General features: G+C 46.6%; 1 protein-coding gene across 1 annotated transcript; it reads left to right on the plus strand.

Annotated features, from left to right (window-relative positions):
- Window positions 1-388: 388 nt before the first annotated feature.
- PDZD9 (PDZ domain containing 9) lies at window positions 389-16,098 on the plus strand (the record flags this gene model as incomplete). The annotated part of the gene is made up of 4 exons (XM_080831698.1): window positions 389-419; window positions 5,369-5,584; window positions 10,395-10,584; window positions 15,477-16,098. 4 exons carry the CDS (start codon window positions 389-391, stop codon window positions 16,096-16,098), a joined length of 1,059 nt encoding a protein of 352 aa, XP_080687824.1.
- Window positions 16,099-16,928: the final 830 nt, after the last annotated feature.

Here is a 16,928-nt window from a genome sequence, read left to right on the forward strand (position 1 = left end):
TAGATTTTAGTAGACGCAAACCCTAAGGGTTAGGAGAGGTGGTGTGATGGAACAGAAAGGATGCAAAACTGTTTTCCAGTCCCACCCCTTCTACTGTCTTGAACTTGATAAAGTCCTGTCACCTCCTTGGGCCTCTTTCCCTCCTCTTACTTAATAGACTCCCAGAGTCATGCACTCTGCTTCAGTGATAGAACTTCCCCAAACCTTCACCCACCCATAAGCAAAGCAGCTGGGACTCTTCTCTTTGGAGAGAGATGAGCCACAAAGATCCTTAAGGCCAAAAATTCTTGCGAACCCAGAAAGCCCACAGGAGGGATCTGTGTCCAGATCTGCCTGAGTCCAGGCAGCCTGGACTCATAAATAGGCATCCTATGCTTGTTAAGGGGCCATGGACATGGTGTGCTTTATCATGATGGATGGTAGGCCTTGGCCCAGCAGAGGCTGAATCCAGATGGGAGCTTGCTGAAAGCTGTGGAGGGGACTGTGTAATCACTCTTCTCTTTAAGGAGTATCTTTGGCCTGACAGGATAGAGAACACACTGCCTCCCTGGGGTGGGGGTGGGGGCGGGGAGATCAAGTCCACCACACAGGCCAGGAGTGCGGTAGATGCACCATATATATATACATGGGGTTTCTGGGATTAGATAAAACAAAAGAACTAAATCTACAGTTTAACAGTTTGTGCCTTGGGCTCAAATCTTTCACAGACTGGGTTCCATTGGAGCGGACTCAGAGACAAGAGATTATCAATTAGCATGCAGGGAGTTTATTAGGGAGTGCACTCATGAGCAGGAGAGGGGAGGGAAGGCAGCAGGGGAGGCCAAGAGAGCAGTTTGGTGGTGGTGCAGTCATGGGAGGCTTTGGCAGACCCCATGGGGAGCTCTGAAGCTGGGATGGCTGCTCGGAGTGGGGGGAAAGGAGCCAAGGCTTTGTGTCCCTGCATGGACTAGTCATCGGATGCTAGCTACCCCAGGAGCGGGGCACGAGCTTGGGTGAGGCTGCTCTTCAGCCAAGAACAATTCCTTGGGAGGGCTGACAGCAGTGATCTGTCAACCTCCCACCATCCTAGTAGCTGGGGACTGGGTCCTTCAGTCTTCATGGGGACCAGGTAGCAGAGGGCAACATTTGCACAGTGCACTCCCTCTGCTATGCAGAACCACCTGCTTCTTTTCGGTTCCGAGAGCAGGATCCTGGTGGAGATGTTTTCCTGTGGGAATCTTGTAAGAGGAAGGTTAGCGGGACAAACTACAGCTCCCACCGCTGCTGCAGTTCATCTCAAGGTGTAACTGACACACTCATCACTTCCCTCCTCTCCTGGCACCCTAGATTCCTCTCACCTTCTGCTAGCCCCTCTGTGGTCTTACACAGTGAGGTGGCTCAGACCTCCATCCCTAAGGAGACTGAGCCACTGGTTGCCATGTATTTCTCAAGCTCTGGCTGCTTTGTCCATTTACTGTCAAAATAGGGCAAAGGATAGTACTAAGAGATACTCAGGCAGATCATGTGGGTGCCAAACCATTTCATTTTACTGTGGTGAAAAATTAAACAGTCTTAGTGTCCCCCTGGGCCTCAGGCCATGTACATGCCTCTTCTACTAGGGATGGGACCCTCATTATCACCTGGACAGCAGGGGCATCCAGCTCTAAAATCCCATCTGAGCATCTACGTTCTCAGACCATCTCTGGCACTGGCAGCTGCGGGGTGGGTCTAGGAAACACTCGTGAGTTGCAGGGAGTTTCTTAGGGAGTGCTCTTGGGACCCACACCTATGGGGGCAAGGAGGGGAAGCAGAACCTGGCAAAGGGAGAACTCAGGTGACAGCAAAGCCACAGAGGGACCTCAGTGGACCCCACAGGAATTCTAGAGCTGGGACTGCCCTCCAGAGTTGCTTGAGTTGGACTGAGGGAGCCAGGTTTTTACCCTACAGTGTCGGGCCACTGGATACTAGCTGTCCTGGGAAGGTGTGATCTTGGGCAAGGAGCTCAACTAGAAGCAGGAGTGGGGTGGAGGGGCAGGAATAAATCCTTCAGTCCTGAAGGGGGATCAGGGCAGCACAGGACAGCAGCCATGACCATTCGTATCCTGCAATCCCACCCATCAGTGTGATCTTGACATCTGCCCTAAGGAGAGTTTTTCACCTGGGATGGAGGGAAGGCAGACCCCCTGTGTGCCGGGTGCTAATATGCTTCCCTCACCAAACAAACTCTCACCATCCTCCCTACTCAAAGGAAGATGGAGGAAAGGATGCATTTTATGGAGGAATTAATTTGATGTCAGGACAGACACCTTGGACTTGGACTTGGAGGAAGAAACTGGTGATTGAGCATGGGAAGCCACCTGCTGGAGACTCCTTGAGGTTGAGAGCACCGAAACGGACGGCTCTGTTCATTCCCCTTTGTCTCAGCTTCTGCTGGACAGGATTTATCCAAAGAAAATCTGCCTTGATTTATTGTCTGGGTAGAGCCACAGAAACGGCCAACTAAACAGGAACCTGCCCAGGTTGACCACGGAAATCTCTGCACAGTGCCCGAAACCTTATAAATGCTTGGTAACTATTTGTTGAAAGCACAGATGTAAAGTGCTCACCCTCTCAGCATCGTCAGAGTGGGGATGACAACAGGACCCATCTTATCACGTTGTTTCCCATTTCTTCTAGAATATATTTTTGATAACATATAGTTTCCTAAAATTGTCCATTTCATCTGCTTTTTAAATCCGAGTTCCAAAAAGAGAGGACCCTTGTTTGTCTTGCCTACTGTTGTGTTCCCAGCCTCAGTACAAACCACAAAGCCGGCTTCCCGTAAATATTTGTCCTATGAGTGAATGTGTGTGTGGGGGAGGAAAGATTATTTTGGAAAAAAGAAGGAAGAATTAATTCCTCTCCTAATCGTGACTCATTTTTTTTCGAGCCACCCTTGGCCTTTCCTCATTCAAAACATCCATGAAAACAGTGCACTTCCAAAACAGTTGGCGCTGTTGGTGCAACAATATTTAAAAATACCATTACTGGGAGAGCAGCAAGGGGCTTCTGCGCTCTCCTGCCGCCTTGAGTTATGATCTTCCTGGGCAGACCATTTCACATCTCTGCCACACCCTCCTCGGGGCTTCTTCCATCCTCCCCAGTTGTTTTCCAAGAATGGATGATGAACCCACTGTGAGCAGGCACTGTGCTACAACAACTCCCCCTTCCCCCGCACAAGTTTTGTGTTTCTCCCCCCAAATTTCCACTCACTCCACTTTCCGGGGTCCACGGAGGCCTTGTAACCGCTCAGTTGTCCAACTTCTGCCCCCTGGCGGCCATCCCGAGGAGCAGCGCCCGGGGTCTCCTCGCCGCCGGGTGGTCAGCCCCGCCGCCCGCGGTCGGGCCGCAGTGCGCCGGCTCCTCGCGAGTTCGAAACAGTTGGGAGTTGGACCCACTCCAGCTTCGGCTCTGGGAGGCCCTCTGAGGGGCCTGCCCTCCTGGGGCCATGAAGAAGGCCGTCCAAAAAAACAAAGAAGGTAACTGGGGAGTGGGGAGAGGGCGACGCCTGGGGGACAAAGCCTTCATCACTTTGACTCGCCTGTGAAATGGGACCGAACCTCAGACTCTTAGCCTGGGAGGTAGCCTCTCCCCATTGTTTGTTTACTAAACTATGCTTTACATACAGTAAGAGTCCCTCATTGTTAGTGTATAGCTTCGAGTTTTGACAAACGATGACCCACCATCAAGATGCGGAGTTCAACTCCAGCCCTCCCCACCCTCACCCCTGGCCCCGCCCCCACCCCCACCATGGCTTTGCGCGGCCCCTTTGCCACCAGCCTGTACTTCCGTGCCTGGCGCTCCCGATCTGTCTCCTGTAGTGGTCTGTCTCCTGCAGTTTTGCCCTTTCTACGGAGAAGGTGGAATCATCAGGTATGGAGTCTTTTGAGGCTGCCTTCTTTCCCTTAACCCTGCTGGCTTTTGAGACTGGGCTTCATAGATTATCTTACCCGAAGCTCATTTAATTTGCAAGCTGAGGTTGGTGCTCAGAGCCTGCTAAGATGCCGCTTCTCTGTCTGTTCAGGAACTGGAGGCTGAAGGAGGGGTACGACCTCCTGCAAATCTCTCCTATAATCCTGAACAGTCTCCCAGTGTGGAACCTTCTTTACACTGGGTTCCTTTATTTCTTTTCTAGAGAGCATCTGTGGTTTGGGGGAAGGTGAGGTTGGAGATAAGCTCCAAGGCTTGCTCAGGAGGGAAGGGCCAGGAACCTGGCTGCGGGCCCACACCTGGGGGTGGAGGGACTGGGAGAGCCCCTCCCTGAGCAGTGGAGACCACTTCTGGGCCCTCAAAACACCACAGTCCTATGGATTTGCCAAAGGCTCGGCAAGGAGTGGTTTGTCACTTGTCCTTGAGGAAAAGTGTGCTGAAAAGGAATGTCCCCAGGAGCTTCCTGGGGACTGAAAATAAGTCTGAGAAGCTTCCTCTTGAGAGAACTTGTTTTAAATCACTCCACAGTCTGAAACTCCTCTTTTGAGAGTTAGTTCTGTAGAAAACATATTTCGACACCCCTCCACCACCACCCATTGTCCCAGATTTTCCTGCCAAACGATCTTTTCCTGCTATTTCCACTATCATTGCCATGGCGTGCTTGGGTGATGACAATAACACTTCGATTTCCCACTTCCACTCTGGACCCCACAAACCATGGTTTGGTTTTGTCTTAAAAAAAAACATGCCAATCTTACTGTGTCCTGCTTAAATCTCTCCTCAGCCCTTGCAGCGATGATGTAAGCCTGTGAAACAGCCCCGGTGGTCTCTGCCTTTGTTCCTCCCGCCTGCCCCATGCATCTTTCGCTCTTGCTCTCGGTTCTTTCCTGTCTCCGAGATTTCCTTCCACTTTCCTTGGTCTAAATATTTCCTGTTGGTCCTTTTGACCTCCATTCAAACATTACCTCCTGCATGAAGCCTGAACTGCCTTCTCCACAGGATACCTTGGCCTCCTGTCAGTCCCCCTCAGAGCTCTCTACACTTTTCCTTCATAGCGTGTGTTACCGTTTGTTATTTGACATACATTTACATGACTGATGGCTATCTGTCTCTTCCGCTAAGCTGGAAGATCCATAAGGGCAAGAAACTGTTATTTCCTAGCGCACAGCCTGCCTCAGAAAAATTTGTCAAGTGGAGAGATGATAACTGACGTTAATGAAGCACTCAGCAGGTGCCGGGCGCTGTGCAAAGCCCTTCAACTGTCTCATTTATACTCATAACAAGCCTCTAAGCTAGACATTTATCGTCCTCACTTTACTGATGGGGAAACTGAGGAACAGAGAGGTTACAAAACTGCTCCGGGACCCCAGTCCTAAAACTGGCCCTAGGACCCCAGTGATACTGTCATGTTGCTGTCTAGGTGACGGACTGAAAAAAGTCTCCCTCTTTTCATTAGAAAAACAAACTGACTTCAACGTCAAGTCATCTGTGCACAACTTGAGCAAAACTCAGCAGACCAAACTCACTGTGGGGAACCTAGGCTTGGGCCTGATCGTCATCCAGAATGGGCCCTACCTCCAGATCACCCACCTCATCAGGAAGGGGGCTGCGGCCAGGGATGGAAAACTCAAACCAGGTGACTGTGGCCTTCCCCCTGCCTCCCTCCTGTCTGCCTCTGGGGAGACTCGGTTAGCAGGTGTTAGTGTAACCGTAATAATGATAACATTGCTTGAGAGCAGATTTCTGCATGCCAGCCCCTTGCTATCACTTTATCAGCCCTCGCTGTGTTGTGTTTTTTTTTTTTTTTTTAGATTTTATTCATTTATTTGACAGACAGAGATCACAAGGAGGCAGAGAGGCAGGCAGAGAGAGAGGAGGAAGCAGGCTCCCTGCCTAGCAGAGAGCCCGATGCAGGGCTCGATCCCAGGACCCTGAGATCATGACTTGAGCCAAAGGCAGAGGCTTTAACTCACTGAGCCACCCAGGTGCCCTGTGTTGTGTTTTTATTCACCAAATTCTGACCATAAGTCCGTAGGTAGGAGCCTTTGTTATCCCCCTTTCACAGGTGATGAAATTGAGGCTCGGTGAGCTTGAGTTCCTTGCCCGGGCTCACCCCCACCTGGCACGTGGGATACACACACAGGTACGGTGTCACTCCAGAGTTTATGGCTCTTGGTGGATAAACCTTCCTTCTTGCGTGGGCAGTATGAATCATGGTTAGCGTTCACATGCATGATCTCACTTCACCCTCCTGACAATCCCTGAGGTCGATTGTGCATTAAACCACCTTACAGATAAGGAATCAGATATTTAGTAACTTGCCCACCAGGGATCAGTGGCTTGAACCCTCTCTGTTACACTTCTGAGCCCAAGAAGCACCACCCTGCTTCTCTTGTCTTGGGGTGAATGATTTTTTCTTCCAGTTAGAGACGTGTTTTCTGGTGTCTGCTCCGGTTCTAGGGCTGTGCTTGGGAGCCAAGGAGACACGATGGGGTGCAAGGGTGGTGAGAGGGAAGAGCCACCTGGTTTTAGCTGCTCTGCCACTTTGTAGTTCTGTGACCTTGGGCAAAGTCATCTAACCTTCCAGGTGTAGATCACCTCATGCTCTGATTTGGGATAATACCACCTTTGTCAGAGGCAGCTAGGATTTGGAGAGAGAAGGTTTATGAAAGTGCTTTAAAAATGACAGTTCAGTGGGAATACTGGCAGTCATTTCTCTTAGGCTGTTCTTAGTTTCCAGACTTGGGTTTTGTTGTTGTTTTTAATAAAGAAGGATGGTACAGTGGACTAAGCCACTGATTTGTAACTCTTACCTATTAGAATCACCTGGGGAGCTTATAAATCTGAGATGCCTACGTTCCCGTCTCCCCAGAGGCTCTGATTCAATTGATCTGGGGTTGGGGATCGGTTAGTTCCTGGTTTCAAAGCTCCTCAGGTGATTGGGTCTAAGTGCAGCTCCGGTTAGAAGCAGTGGATTAAAGAAAAGAGATAAATGATGCCATTGTGAACATTGACCTCACCTTAAAATCCAAAACATCTTCTCCAAGTGTCACTACTTGGTGCTGGGGCACAGAGTGCCAGAAAGAGAGATCTGGACTTTCCAGACCAGAGGAAGTCCAGGACAGGTCGTGTGAACTTTTCTGCGTGTTCTCCTTAGCTTCTCTGGGGTGAGGTGACAGACGCTGGTCGGTAACCAGAGTGCATACTCGCTGGAGTGCGATAGGAGTGTGCTTTTATGCGTGGGAAGCAGGACCTATGATCATTGGGCTCCTTGAGGTCAGAGGCAGTCTGGAATTCATCTTTTTTTTTTAATTAAAGATTTTTATTTATTTATTTGACAGAGAGAGATCCCAAGTAGGCAGAGAGGGAGGCAGAGAGAGAGGAGGAAGAAGGCTCCCTGCTGAGCAGAGAGTCCCAGGCAGGGCTCGATCTCAGGACCCTGAGATCATGACCTGAGCAGAGGCTTAACCCACTGAGCCACCCAGGCATCCCGATAAAGGTCTCCATTTTTTAAAGTTTTTTCTATTTGGTAATTTCTACACCCAATGTGGGGCTCGAACTCATGACCCCAACATCGAGAGTCGCATGCTCTTCTGACTGAGCCAGCCAAGTGCACCTGGAATTCATCTTTTAAATCCAGGACTTACCTACAGTGCTGGCACATTTGGTATGTCTCTGCTTGATAAATGAATAAGACATATTTGTCACAGCCATTGTGCAAGGAGTTTCCGCATCCATGCTCTCATTTAATCTTTGCACCACTCCTGAAAGGTGGGTAACAAGACAAGAGGGTTGGTGAGATGAAGGAAGTGGGTCAATGCACAGAGCTAAGTGGATGCACAGGGCTGGGGCTCCAGCCCATGGGCCCCATGAAATCCTGGAAATAGGATTTCAGTATCAGAGAGAGTCCGGAGTCCCAAATCTCTTCATGACAGGTCAGTCACTTCCCTTCAGTGTCTTGGTTTCAGAGACTGGAATTCAGTGCTTTTGACAATGATTGAGAATTTCAGAGGTGACAGTCCCCCAAGCCTGCTATTTCTTTGACCACATTATCTCCCAGCTCCATTGTTTCTTATCCATGTGCATCAAATTTTTTTCTTCTGGTGCTTTAAAATAGGGTTTCTTTTTGATTTCCAAGCTTAGTTTAGTGTTAGTTTATTCTGGCTAAACTTTACATTCCTTTTGGACAGTATGGTCTTAAATATAGTTTGATATCTAGAGTCTTAAGAAATTAGTATAACTTTGAAGGCAAAATACAAGCCACATACCAGCCACATTCATTCAGTAAACATTTCCTGAATGCCTACTGTGTGCAGGTGTCCTGCTAGGCACGGGGGTATAAAGGTGAGCCAAACAGATGTGGTCTGTAACCACATGGAGCTTATGGAGCTCACAGCCTCATCGGGAGAGATGGAGAAAAATAGGCAAATCTATTTTTCAGTAGTGACTTGGCTGCCACAAAGTTGATTTAATGTAGGTAATCGAGACAAAGTTTATATAATAATGTGGCTCCTACAGCCCATTAAAACAGAAAAAAACTGTAATGAGGTTGGTATTCATAAATACCACATTGGTATTTCTTAATGAAGGGCAACGTTAATATTATCTGTTGGCAGAGTAATCACATTCATACGACGACATGTTTGGTTCACAGCCAGGATGGTCATGGTATTACGCTGTTTGTTTTCTGTCCTCTTGATAAAAAAAAAAAAAAAAAAAAACACGCTTTAACAACATAATTGAGCAGAATGCCAAGCCATAGCTTTCAGCTATAAATGCTTCTTTTAACGTTAGGCATATAAGCTCGTCCAGTGAGGGGTGTTTGTTGTTGGTGTTTTTTGTTTTTTGTTTTTTTGCGGGGGCGGGGTGCTGTTGTAATTAACCTCCATGGGATGAACAGCTGTTCCAGACTGCACACTCTGCAGGCAGCTGGGGAAAGCTTGTTTCATTTAGCAGTTAGCTGCAGATCCTTGGCTGGTTTTACCCTCAGCTACTTCTTAAGACCAAAGTAGGTTTTCTCCCCCCTTCTAAGTCTGCATTTTCTTTACTACTTTCAAACTTCAGTTTCTGATAGGACACGCGGACCTAGCACTATGAAAGTTTGTCTTTGGCATTCCCCAGAGGCTTCCTTTGAGATCAGCAGAATTCTCAACTATCGCACAGTGGGGTGTAGTCTCAGAGAAGTAGCTTCATCCTCTTTTCGGAGGTTGGGCTTTGGCTGTCTTGCAAAGAGGGTAATTGAGGGCCCCTAGCTTCCCATGCACAACGAGATGAGCCCCCTGTTTGGGACTTAACTGGAGTCCCTTCATCTAGTGTTAGCTATAAAGTCTCCATTAACCATTCAGCAGGCTGTTCTAGTAAGATTTGCTACGATTATACTCACTGTGAGCCCTTCAAAAGTAATTTCTTTGTATCCCTTCCTCTCTTGCTGGGTGTCCTTGTGGTAGTCAGGATTCTTCACTGCAACCAATAGAAAACCATTCTATTAAGGCACTGAACTTAGAACACTGAGTCTGACAAAATTGCCGGAAAGGCTGGAGAACCAGGCTTGGAAAACGATGAGAGAACACAGGGCCATCTATAACGACCCCTGGCAGCAGGGTGCTCCTCTCACCCTTCTGCATCTCCTGCTTCGGGTTCAGTGACCCAGGTGGGCTTGCCCCTTGGCTGGATCTCCTTTACACGTCCATGCACAAATGAGTAATTAGTCTTTTTAACACCCACTTTGGGGGGCCAGGAGCTTGTGATCAAGATGTGGTTTTCCTCCCACATGGTGGGGGATCAAAAGCTCCATGGTTGACCGTCATGCTTCCCTCCCTGTCCAGCAATGCCCTAAAGTAGACAAACTAGCTGTCAAATCCCTTTAACCAATATACTCCCTGTATAGACATTGTAAGCTTAATTAAATCATGCTACATGTCCAGTGTTTTTCATGCAGAATTATTTGCTCAACTAATACTGTGCAAGGCAGGAAATTAAAATCAAAGTCTTGATGTTAATACCAGTGGAGGGCACTGGAAATTGCCAGGCAGGTACAAGAGAAACTAGGTCATTTATTCACTTAGTGTAAGTGGTTTTTTAATAGTAATAGCTATTTATTTTACTTGAAACACACATATTTTTAGAATCTTAAGTGATGGCTCAGATTATAGATGGTTTTTAGCTTCTGACACACCAAGGACTAAAGAAATGCAGTAAAAACATGAAATAATACCTACCATTACACCACTATTAAGAAACATCTTGCATGCATTCTCCATTATGCAAAGGACACTCATGTCACCAAGATGACCACTTTTATTAAATAAAGGCTGAAGCCTGGTTTGGGTTCAGAATGAACCAACAATATGAACCCTTAAAATGAAACACCTCACAGTCGAGCCAGAAGTGCTATGAAACCACTGACCCATTATCTTAATTTTACTGATCATTTTTTCCCTCTTCAGGTGATGTTCTGATTAGTGTTGGCCATGCCAATGTGTTAGGATATACTCTTCGAGAATTTTTAAAACTTTTGCAACACATCACCATAGGAACAGTACTACAGATCAAGATTTACCGAGATTTTATTGACATACCCCAAGAGTGGCAAGAAATCTATGATTTAATCCCTGAGACCAAATTCCCAGTAACGCGGTAAGTAGATCAATTTTTAGGAAATCTTTTGTTATGCTAGCACCCCCAGGGCCGTGTGAAGCACTGGGTCTTGGTTTCATGGGAGAAGGACCCGCTGGACCAGGGTGGGAGGGATTGGTGAAACCACCACAATCATTTAGTGGGTTCTGAATCCTTCTGGAAAAGTACAATCTACAGGACCTAATGTGAGGCAGATTGATGAAGGCGAGAGCCCTGAACCTGGAGCTCTAAAGAGAACCATCCAATGGGAGCTCTGCCACTTGTCCCCTTGTCCAGAGCTGGCCTTAAACACATGCTATGAATCCCATTCCTTCATTTGTCTCCTGCACATTCAGCTTCTCTCTGGATCCTTTTCAACAACATGGAAGCCTTATTTTAGGCCTCTGCCATCTTCACAAACCCCACCTTGAGGCCGCTGTCCTCTCCCTGCCCCCCTAGCCACAGTCCTGTCCCTTTGACTCCAATCGGGTAGAGAGATGCCGTAGCAGATGTGGGCCATTTCCTCTGGAGATGATTTCTCAGGCGCTCTGCCCCCCTGCACCTTAGCGCAGGCCTTGCTTTCTTCACCTGGCCAAGAGACCTCTTGGCAGGGCCACCCACAGCCCTCATGTTCCTGACTCCAGTGGACTCTTCTCAAGTCTACATTACTCTTGGCTTCCGAGCAGCATTCACCACTGTACAACCCCACCCCGACTCCTGTTGAAATACCATCTTCCCCAGGCTTCTGCCCTGCCCTTCCCTGGGGCTGAATCTGTGGCCTCCTTGTCTCAGTCTCCTGGGCAATCTCTCACTGACACCTGCGGTTTTTATCACTCTCCGAATATGAGTGATTTTCAAATCCTATGACCTTCAAACTTGTACATTTAAATCCTCCTCTCCCACTTGGTAGCTCCATTTGGTTGTATCACGGACCCCTCACACTCCTTGTGCCAAAAAATCAAAAGCCAGCTCACCACTGATCTCCAGTGGCCCTATCTTACTGGGCAAACATTTGCCTAGCTGAACAAGTCAGAAATTTAGGGGTTGTGCTAGATTTCTCCATTCCCTTCTTTCCACTCACAATAATCACGTGGGCTTGTCATTTTACCTTCCAGCTATCTCTCATATTCGTCCATTTCTCTCTGGCCACCACCACCACCCCAGTAAGAGTCACCATTTGGTCTCTACCGTCTACTCCTGTCCCTTATTGATTCTCTACACAGAACAGTCCTTTTATGATGCAGGTCTGATTTTGACATGTTCCTGCTTAAAATCTTTTAAGACCTCTGTTCTCGAGAAAAACGCCCAAATCCTTGGACTGGTCTATGCTACTCCATGTGGCTAGTGTCTGTTGTATCCCACTGCAGCCTCACCTCATACTGCTCTCCTCTGCCTTCTCTAGTCCACTTTGGCTCTCAGCTTTTTTGCCTTCTCCTTGCCTCGGGGCCTTTGCACTTGCTCTTCTGTCTGCAACATACTTAGGACCCCGTCATTATTCATCCTTGAAGGCTTACAATGCAAACTTTTTCCAAGAGACCTCGCTAAATTAGGAAGCTTTAAAACACTGTCTGGTCCACCCATCTTATGCTTTCAGGGCAACCTGTGTATCTCCTTCACAGCATTCCTCGTAATTTCAAGGACGTAATCTCTATCATCCATTGTTTACTCTGTTGCCCTGGGAGAATGCAAATCTCTACCATTATGCTAAATCTACCACAGGACTTTCCCATGGTTTCCTTTATTCAGAGGGAATGAAAATTAAAACCCAGCTTTCGAGGCTCAGGCAAATCACTTAATCTCTGTAATCCAGGAGTACAAGAGACCCTTCTGCGGGTCAGACGAGTGAGGAAGGTCTGCAGAGCATAACATGTATAACATGAGATTCTTTTCCTTCAACAATTCAGTGCTCTGATGCAAGAGTGGTCCTTATTAATTTGACAGGATTTCTGAGCTAGAGTTGCTACAGCTGTGTATTTTGGTTATTGGGATGGGCTCAAGGAAATCTGGCTGGGGACTTTACTAAGAACTAAAGGATGGCCCACATTGCATTGACATTACTTCATATATTCCCACTTGTGGTCCAAGGGACTGGTATGGTCAACAGATGTGCTTTGTTGGTCTCCCACAACATTTTGAAAAGCCAGAATAGCGGTGACTTAGAGAGAAAGGAAGATACAAGGGGGCTTTTCCAGGTGCCAGTACTCTTTCTTGACCCCCCCGGGGGTGTGTGTGGCTACCCAAGTGTTTATAATTTTTTTCCCACTAAACTGTCTGATCTTTTTTGCATTTTTCTGTACATTTCAAAAATGTTTAAATGAAAAATATTTGAACTTACACATCTAAGATTTCACGGAAAGAATCTGCACCTGTGGTTTCTCCTGAAAAATCAGAAGATGGGCTTGTGTCCCCACATGGTGACAGCGGGACCACAGCTGGGTAGAGTTGTCTGTCCCCTTAGATCAGGCACAGATTGGGGACAGGTTTTTCCCCCCAAACCAAACCAGTCATAATGTAGTTAAAAATCATTCATGATAACACTGCTTACTATGCAGTGGACGTTGCTTGACGAGCATTATTCCTCTTCATCCTCAGGCCAAGTCTTTTTTTATTATCCTGATTACAGGCAAGGAAGCGGAAGCCAAGAGAGGTGTATGTAAACTTGCCAGAGGTCACAGGGTCTAACTGTCACTAGGCCTGTCTCCAGAGCAGTGATGTTTGAGAACTTACTGCCATGGTGTAAATGTTCTCAATTTGTGCTATCTCATGTGGTAGCCACGATTAAGCATGTGGAATGTGAGGAACTGCAACTGAGGAATTTTAAATTTTATTCAGATTTAATTAGTTTAAATTCAGCAGCCACACACAGCTGGGGGGCCCCGTACTGGGGAGTGCAGCACTCAAGCCTGGGTTCTTAATCATTTGTTTATAGAATGATTATGTTTCTAAGCATTTTAAGTGTTCAGAGTTTGAGATACAGAATAGCACAACTCAAGTATGAGGCTAAAACCCGTGGATTCAGAAACAAGAGCAGACACTTTCTGAATCCCTTCCTTAACAAAGTGCTTACATCTAAGGCACTTTGGTAATTACATGGAAGGGGACAGGGAAGGAGCACAAAAGGAAAGAAAAGGCTTCTTACACAGAGCTTGTAAGATCTTTTTCAGGAGCAAATGGCACTTCAGGCACACTGGAGAATATTCCACGTAATACTTTGGGCAGACCTAGTGGTATAAAAACTGTTTCCAACTAACTCTGACCTCTGCTGGCTTATGGTTTTATAATCATACTTCAGTTAGTAAGAACCTGGCTCTACTACTTATTCTTTATAGTTACCTAATACTGAGTTACCAAGGATATTCTTTGCAATCTGGAAAAAAAAAAAAAGTAACATGGATTTTTTTTTTTCCCCCCATTCACGAGCTGCTCAGGAAGTCCTGGGCATGTCTGAAGGCCAAGTGTTCTGATCCTAAGATCTTTTGAATCTCTTTGCACCCACTAAATCGAGGATGAAGGAAAATCCACAGTTTAATGACTAGTGGTTCTCAGGGAGAATGACTCAATTACTTATTATTACCAGAAGAGAGAAACTTTAGGAAAACCTGTTCAAATTCTTGGAAGCAAACAGAACAGTCAGGACTGCAAGAATAGTAGTGATAATGCAAGCAAGTCTGAAAGGTTGGCGGCGGGGAGGGGCGTTGGGGAAGAAAGGAATTCCTATTTCCTGTAGCAGGACAGATGTGCCAGAGGTCCATAATCACAGAGACCAGGATGAGGGGGGAGCAGGGAACAGCATCTGTTCGGGGGAGTAGTAAGTGGGCACAGGAATTGCAGGTTTTAGAAAAGCTGAAGAGGCCTGCAGTTGCTAGCCGGCCAGCGCTGTCCAAGTTTCAACAGTCAAGAAAGCCAGGAGTTGGGGATGTGAGGGTGATTGGGTTGGCCAGGCAGGTGTCCCCCCTCCTCCCTCATCTCTCACGCGTGTCCCTCCGGAAGCCGCGCGCTCGGTTGAAGAGGACGTCTGTCCTTCAGTCAAAGAGGTATGAGGAGCTGTGCTCCTCTGCTGGAACCTCCAAACAAGCTCTCAAGAAAGCCAATAGTTGAGGCAAGTTACAAAAACATCTTTAAAAAGCATCTGGTCAGAGGGGCGCCTGGGTGGCTCAGTTGGTTAAACGACCACCTTCAGCTCAGGTCACGATCTCAGGGTCCTGGTATTGAGCCTCCCATCAGGCTCCCTGCTCTGGGGAAGCCAGCTTCTCCCTCTGCCTGCCGCTTCCCCTGCTTGTGCTCTATCAAAAAAAAAAAAAAAAAAAAAACACACACAAAAAAAACCCCAAAAAGCATTTGGCCAGCAAGAGATAAGTAGAATACCGAACAAGACACATCTGGACATAGAGGGCATTATGTAAGTCCACGCTTTTAAACCCCAAAGAGAGGCAAATGATGATGCTCAGGAGAAAAAAAGAAGACTCCAAGATTTCCCTGTCACTAGTGTGTTGAAGATCTTGGAGGCCCACTAATTTCTGAATACGCTGGAAATTGGTAATCCCCTGTTATTGTGGTTATTGCTGACCCCATGTGACCCATTAGAACAGAGCTCTGTGGAGGAGATAGCCAGGTTGACTATCATTCTGGAGGCAAATTAACCTACACTTTAAGGCCGGCTAATATTCTGGTCAGTACTCTGGCTTAAGTTAGTACAAAGCAATGTGAAATGATCCAAGGCAGAATTCGATTTACACTTAGGAATGGAAACAAACGTAAAGGTACTTTTAAAGAGAAAACTGTCAACAACACAAAGCGCTAAAGCTAAATCATATCCTTTCTTTTACGAACCAAAGCGGCTTTTAAGACATCTTGTTAGGGGACAATGAATGTTCGGACAATTAACAGTCCATTTCTTCTTTTTTTCATTTCAGCCCAACAAAGAAAACTGAGGAGTCGAAAGATGACCTTTTGGCAAGCAGCGATGACAATGAAGATGTAGTTTCAGATAAAAAACTTACGTATTATATAGACCCAGGGTCCACTGGGCCTCCGTCTGCAACAAGACCGATGTCTATCTCCAGAGAGTGGCATGGATATAAAAAGAAGAACCATACCATTAGTGTAGGGAAAGACATTCAGTGTGACGTGATGATTCACAGAGATCACAAGAAAGAAGTGAGAGCCCCTTCTCCATACTGGACAATGGTGAAGCACGACAAGGAAAGCTCCTCCTCCTCCAGCGCCTCCTCCACCTCAGATGCATTTTGGATGGAAGACTACGCCCAGGCTGAAAAGTGCAAGGTTCCACCTGTATCCACAGTTGCCACCCAGGCTGAAAAGAGCAAGGTTCCACCTGTATCCACAGTTGCCACCCAGGCTGAAAAGAGCAAGGTTCCACCTGTATCGAAAGTTCCCACCCAGGCTGAAAAGAGCAAGGTTCCACCTGTATCGAAAGTTCCCACCCAGGCTGAAAAGAGCAAGGTTCCACCTGTATCGAAAGTGCCCACCCAGGCTGCAAAGAGCAAGGTTCCATCTGTATCGAAAGTTGCTTAGGAGGCAGTCTGCAAGTTGGTGATCACATAAGCATCTATCTTGAACACACCCAACTTTTGTGCATTGCTCTGTACAGGTTTGCTATACTTACAGTAATATGTGCAGACTTCACAATTCTTTCACAAGTGCATTGTAATGCCTTCAGAGACCTTCTTCCATGTGATAGCCAAACACTGCCCTGGGGCCGGACAGGCCTCACCACCTTATTCTCAAAATAGCAATGTCATTCACATTATTCACACACTCCCTTCTGAGAAGAACGTCTCATCTTTTACAAAATGCAGCAGAGGAACCCAGGATCAGAATGCATGAACATAGAGAGAATTTCACTTTTTAAGGTAAGTATCACATTTTTATTTATTTAGTTTCTCTTGTTTTGCAAACTTCAGATGCCCTACTTAAAATAAGAGATATATTTTTCTGGCTGGTTGTTCACATAACAATTTTTCCCCCTTTTCAGCCCTAAGAAACAGAAACAGATGAGCGAGAGGGAGAAGATGAGAAAAAAGACAAAACTCTGTGACACAGTGAAGATAAATCTGACATAAAATGAGGCAGTGGGAACACAGGATATGACCATAGGGAATTTATATTTTTAGGAAATAACTCTATTCAAAAAAAGACAGAAAGGGGGTAAAACCCAGCTAATTATTCTGACCCAAGAGGACAGATTTTTAAACTGGTTTTATCTCTAAAAGCCATCAATAATTATCTTAATTTTAATAGTTTCCGATGCTTCTGGACTCTATTATTATGTTCCTGTTCTCCTTTACAGCATCTAAAACAAAGATCTCAACATATAATAAATACTTGATTACCAATAGCAAAGA

This window comes from Martes martes, assembly GCF_963455335.1.
Source record: "Martes martes genome assembly, contig: SUPER_18_unloc_1, whole genome shotgun sequence".
NCBI classification, from domain to species: domain Eukaryota; kingdom Metazoa; phylum Chordata; class Mammalia; order Carnivora; family Mustelidae; genus Martes; species Martes martes.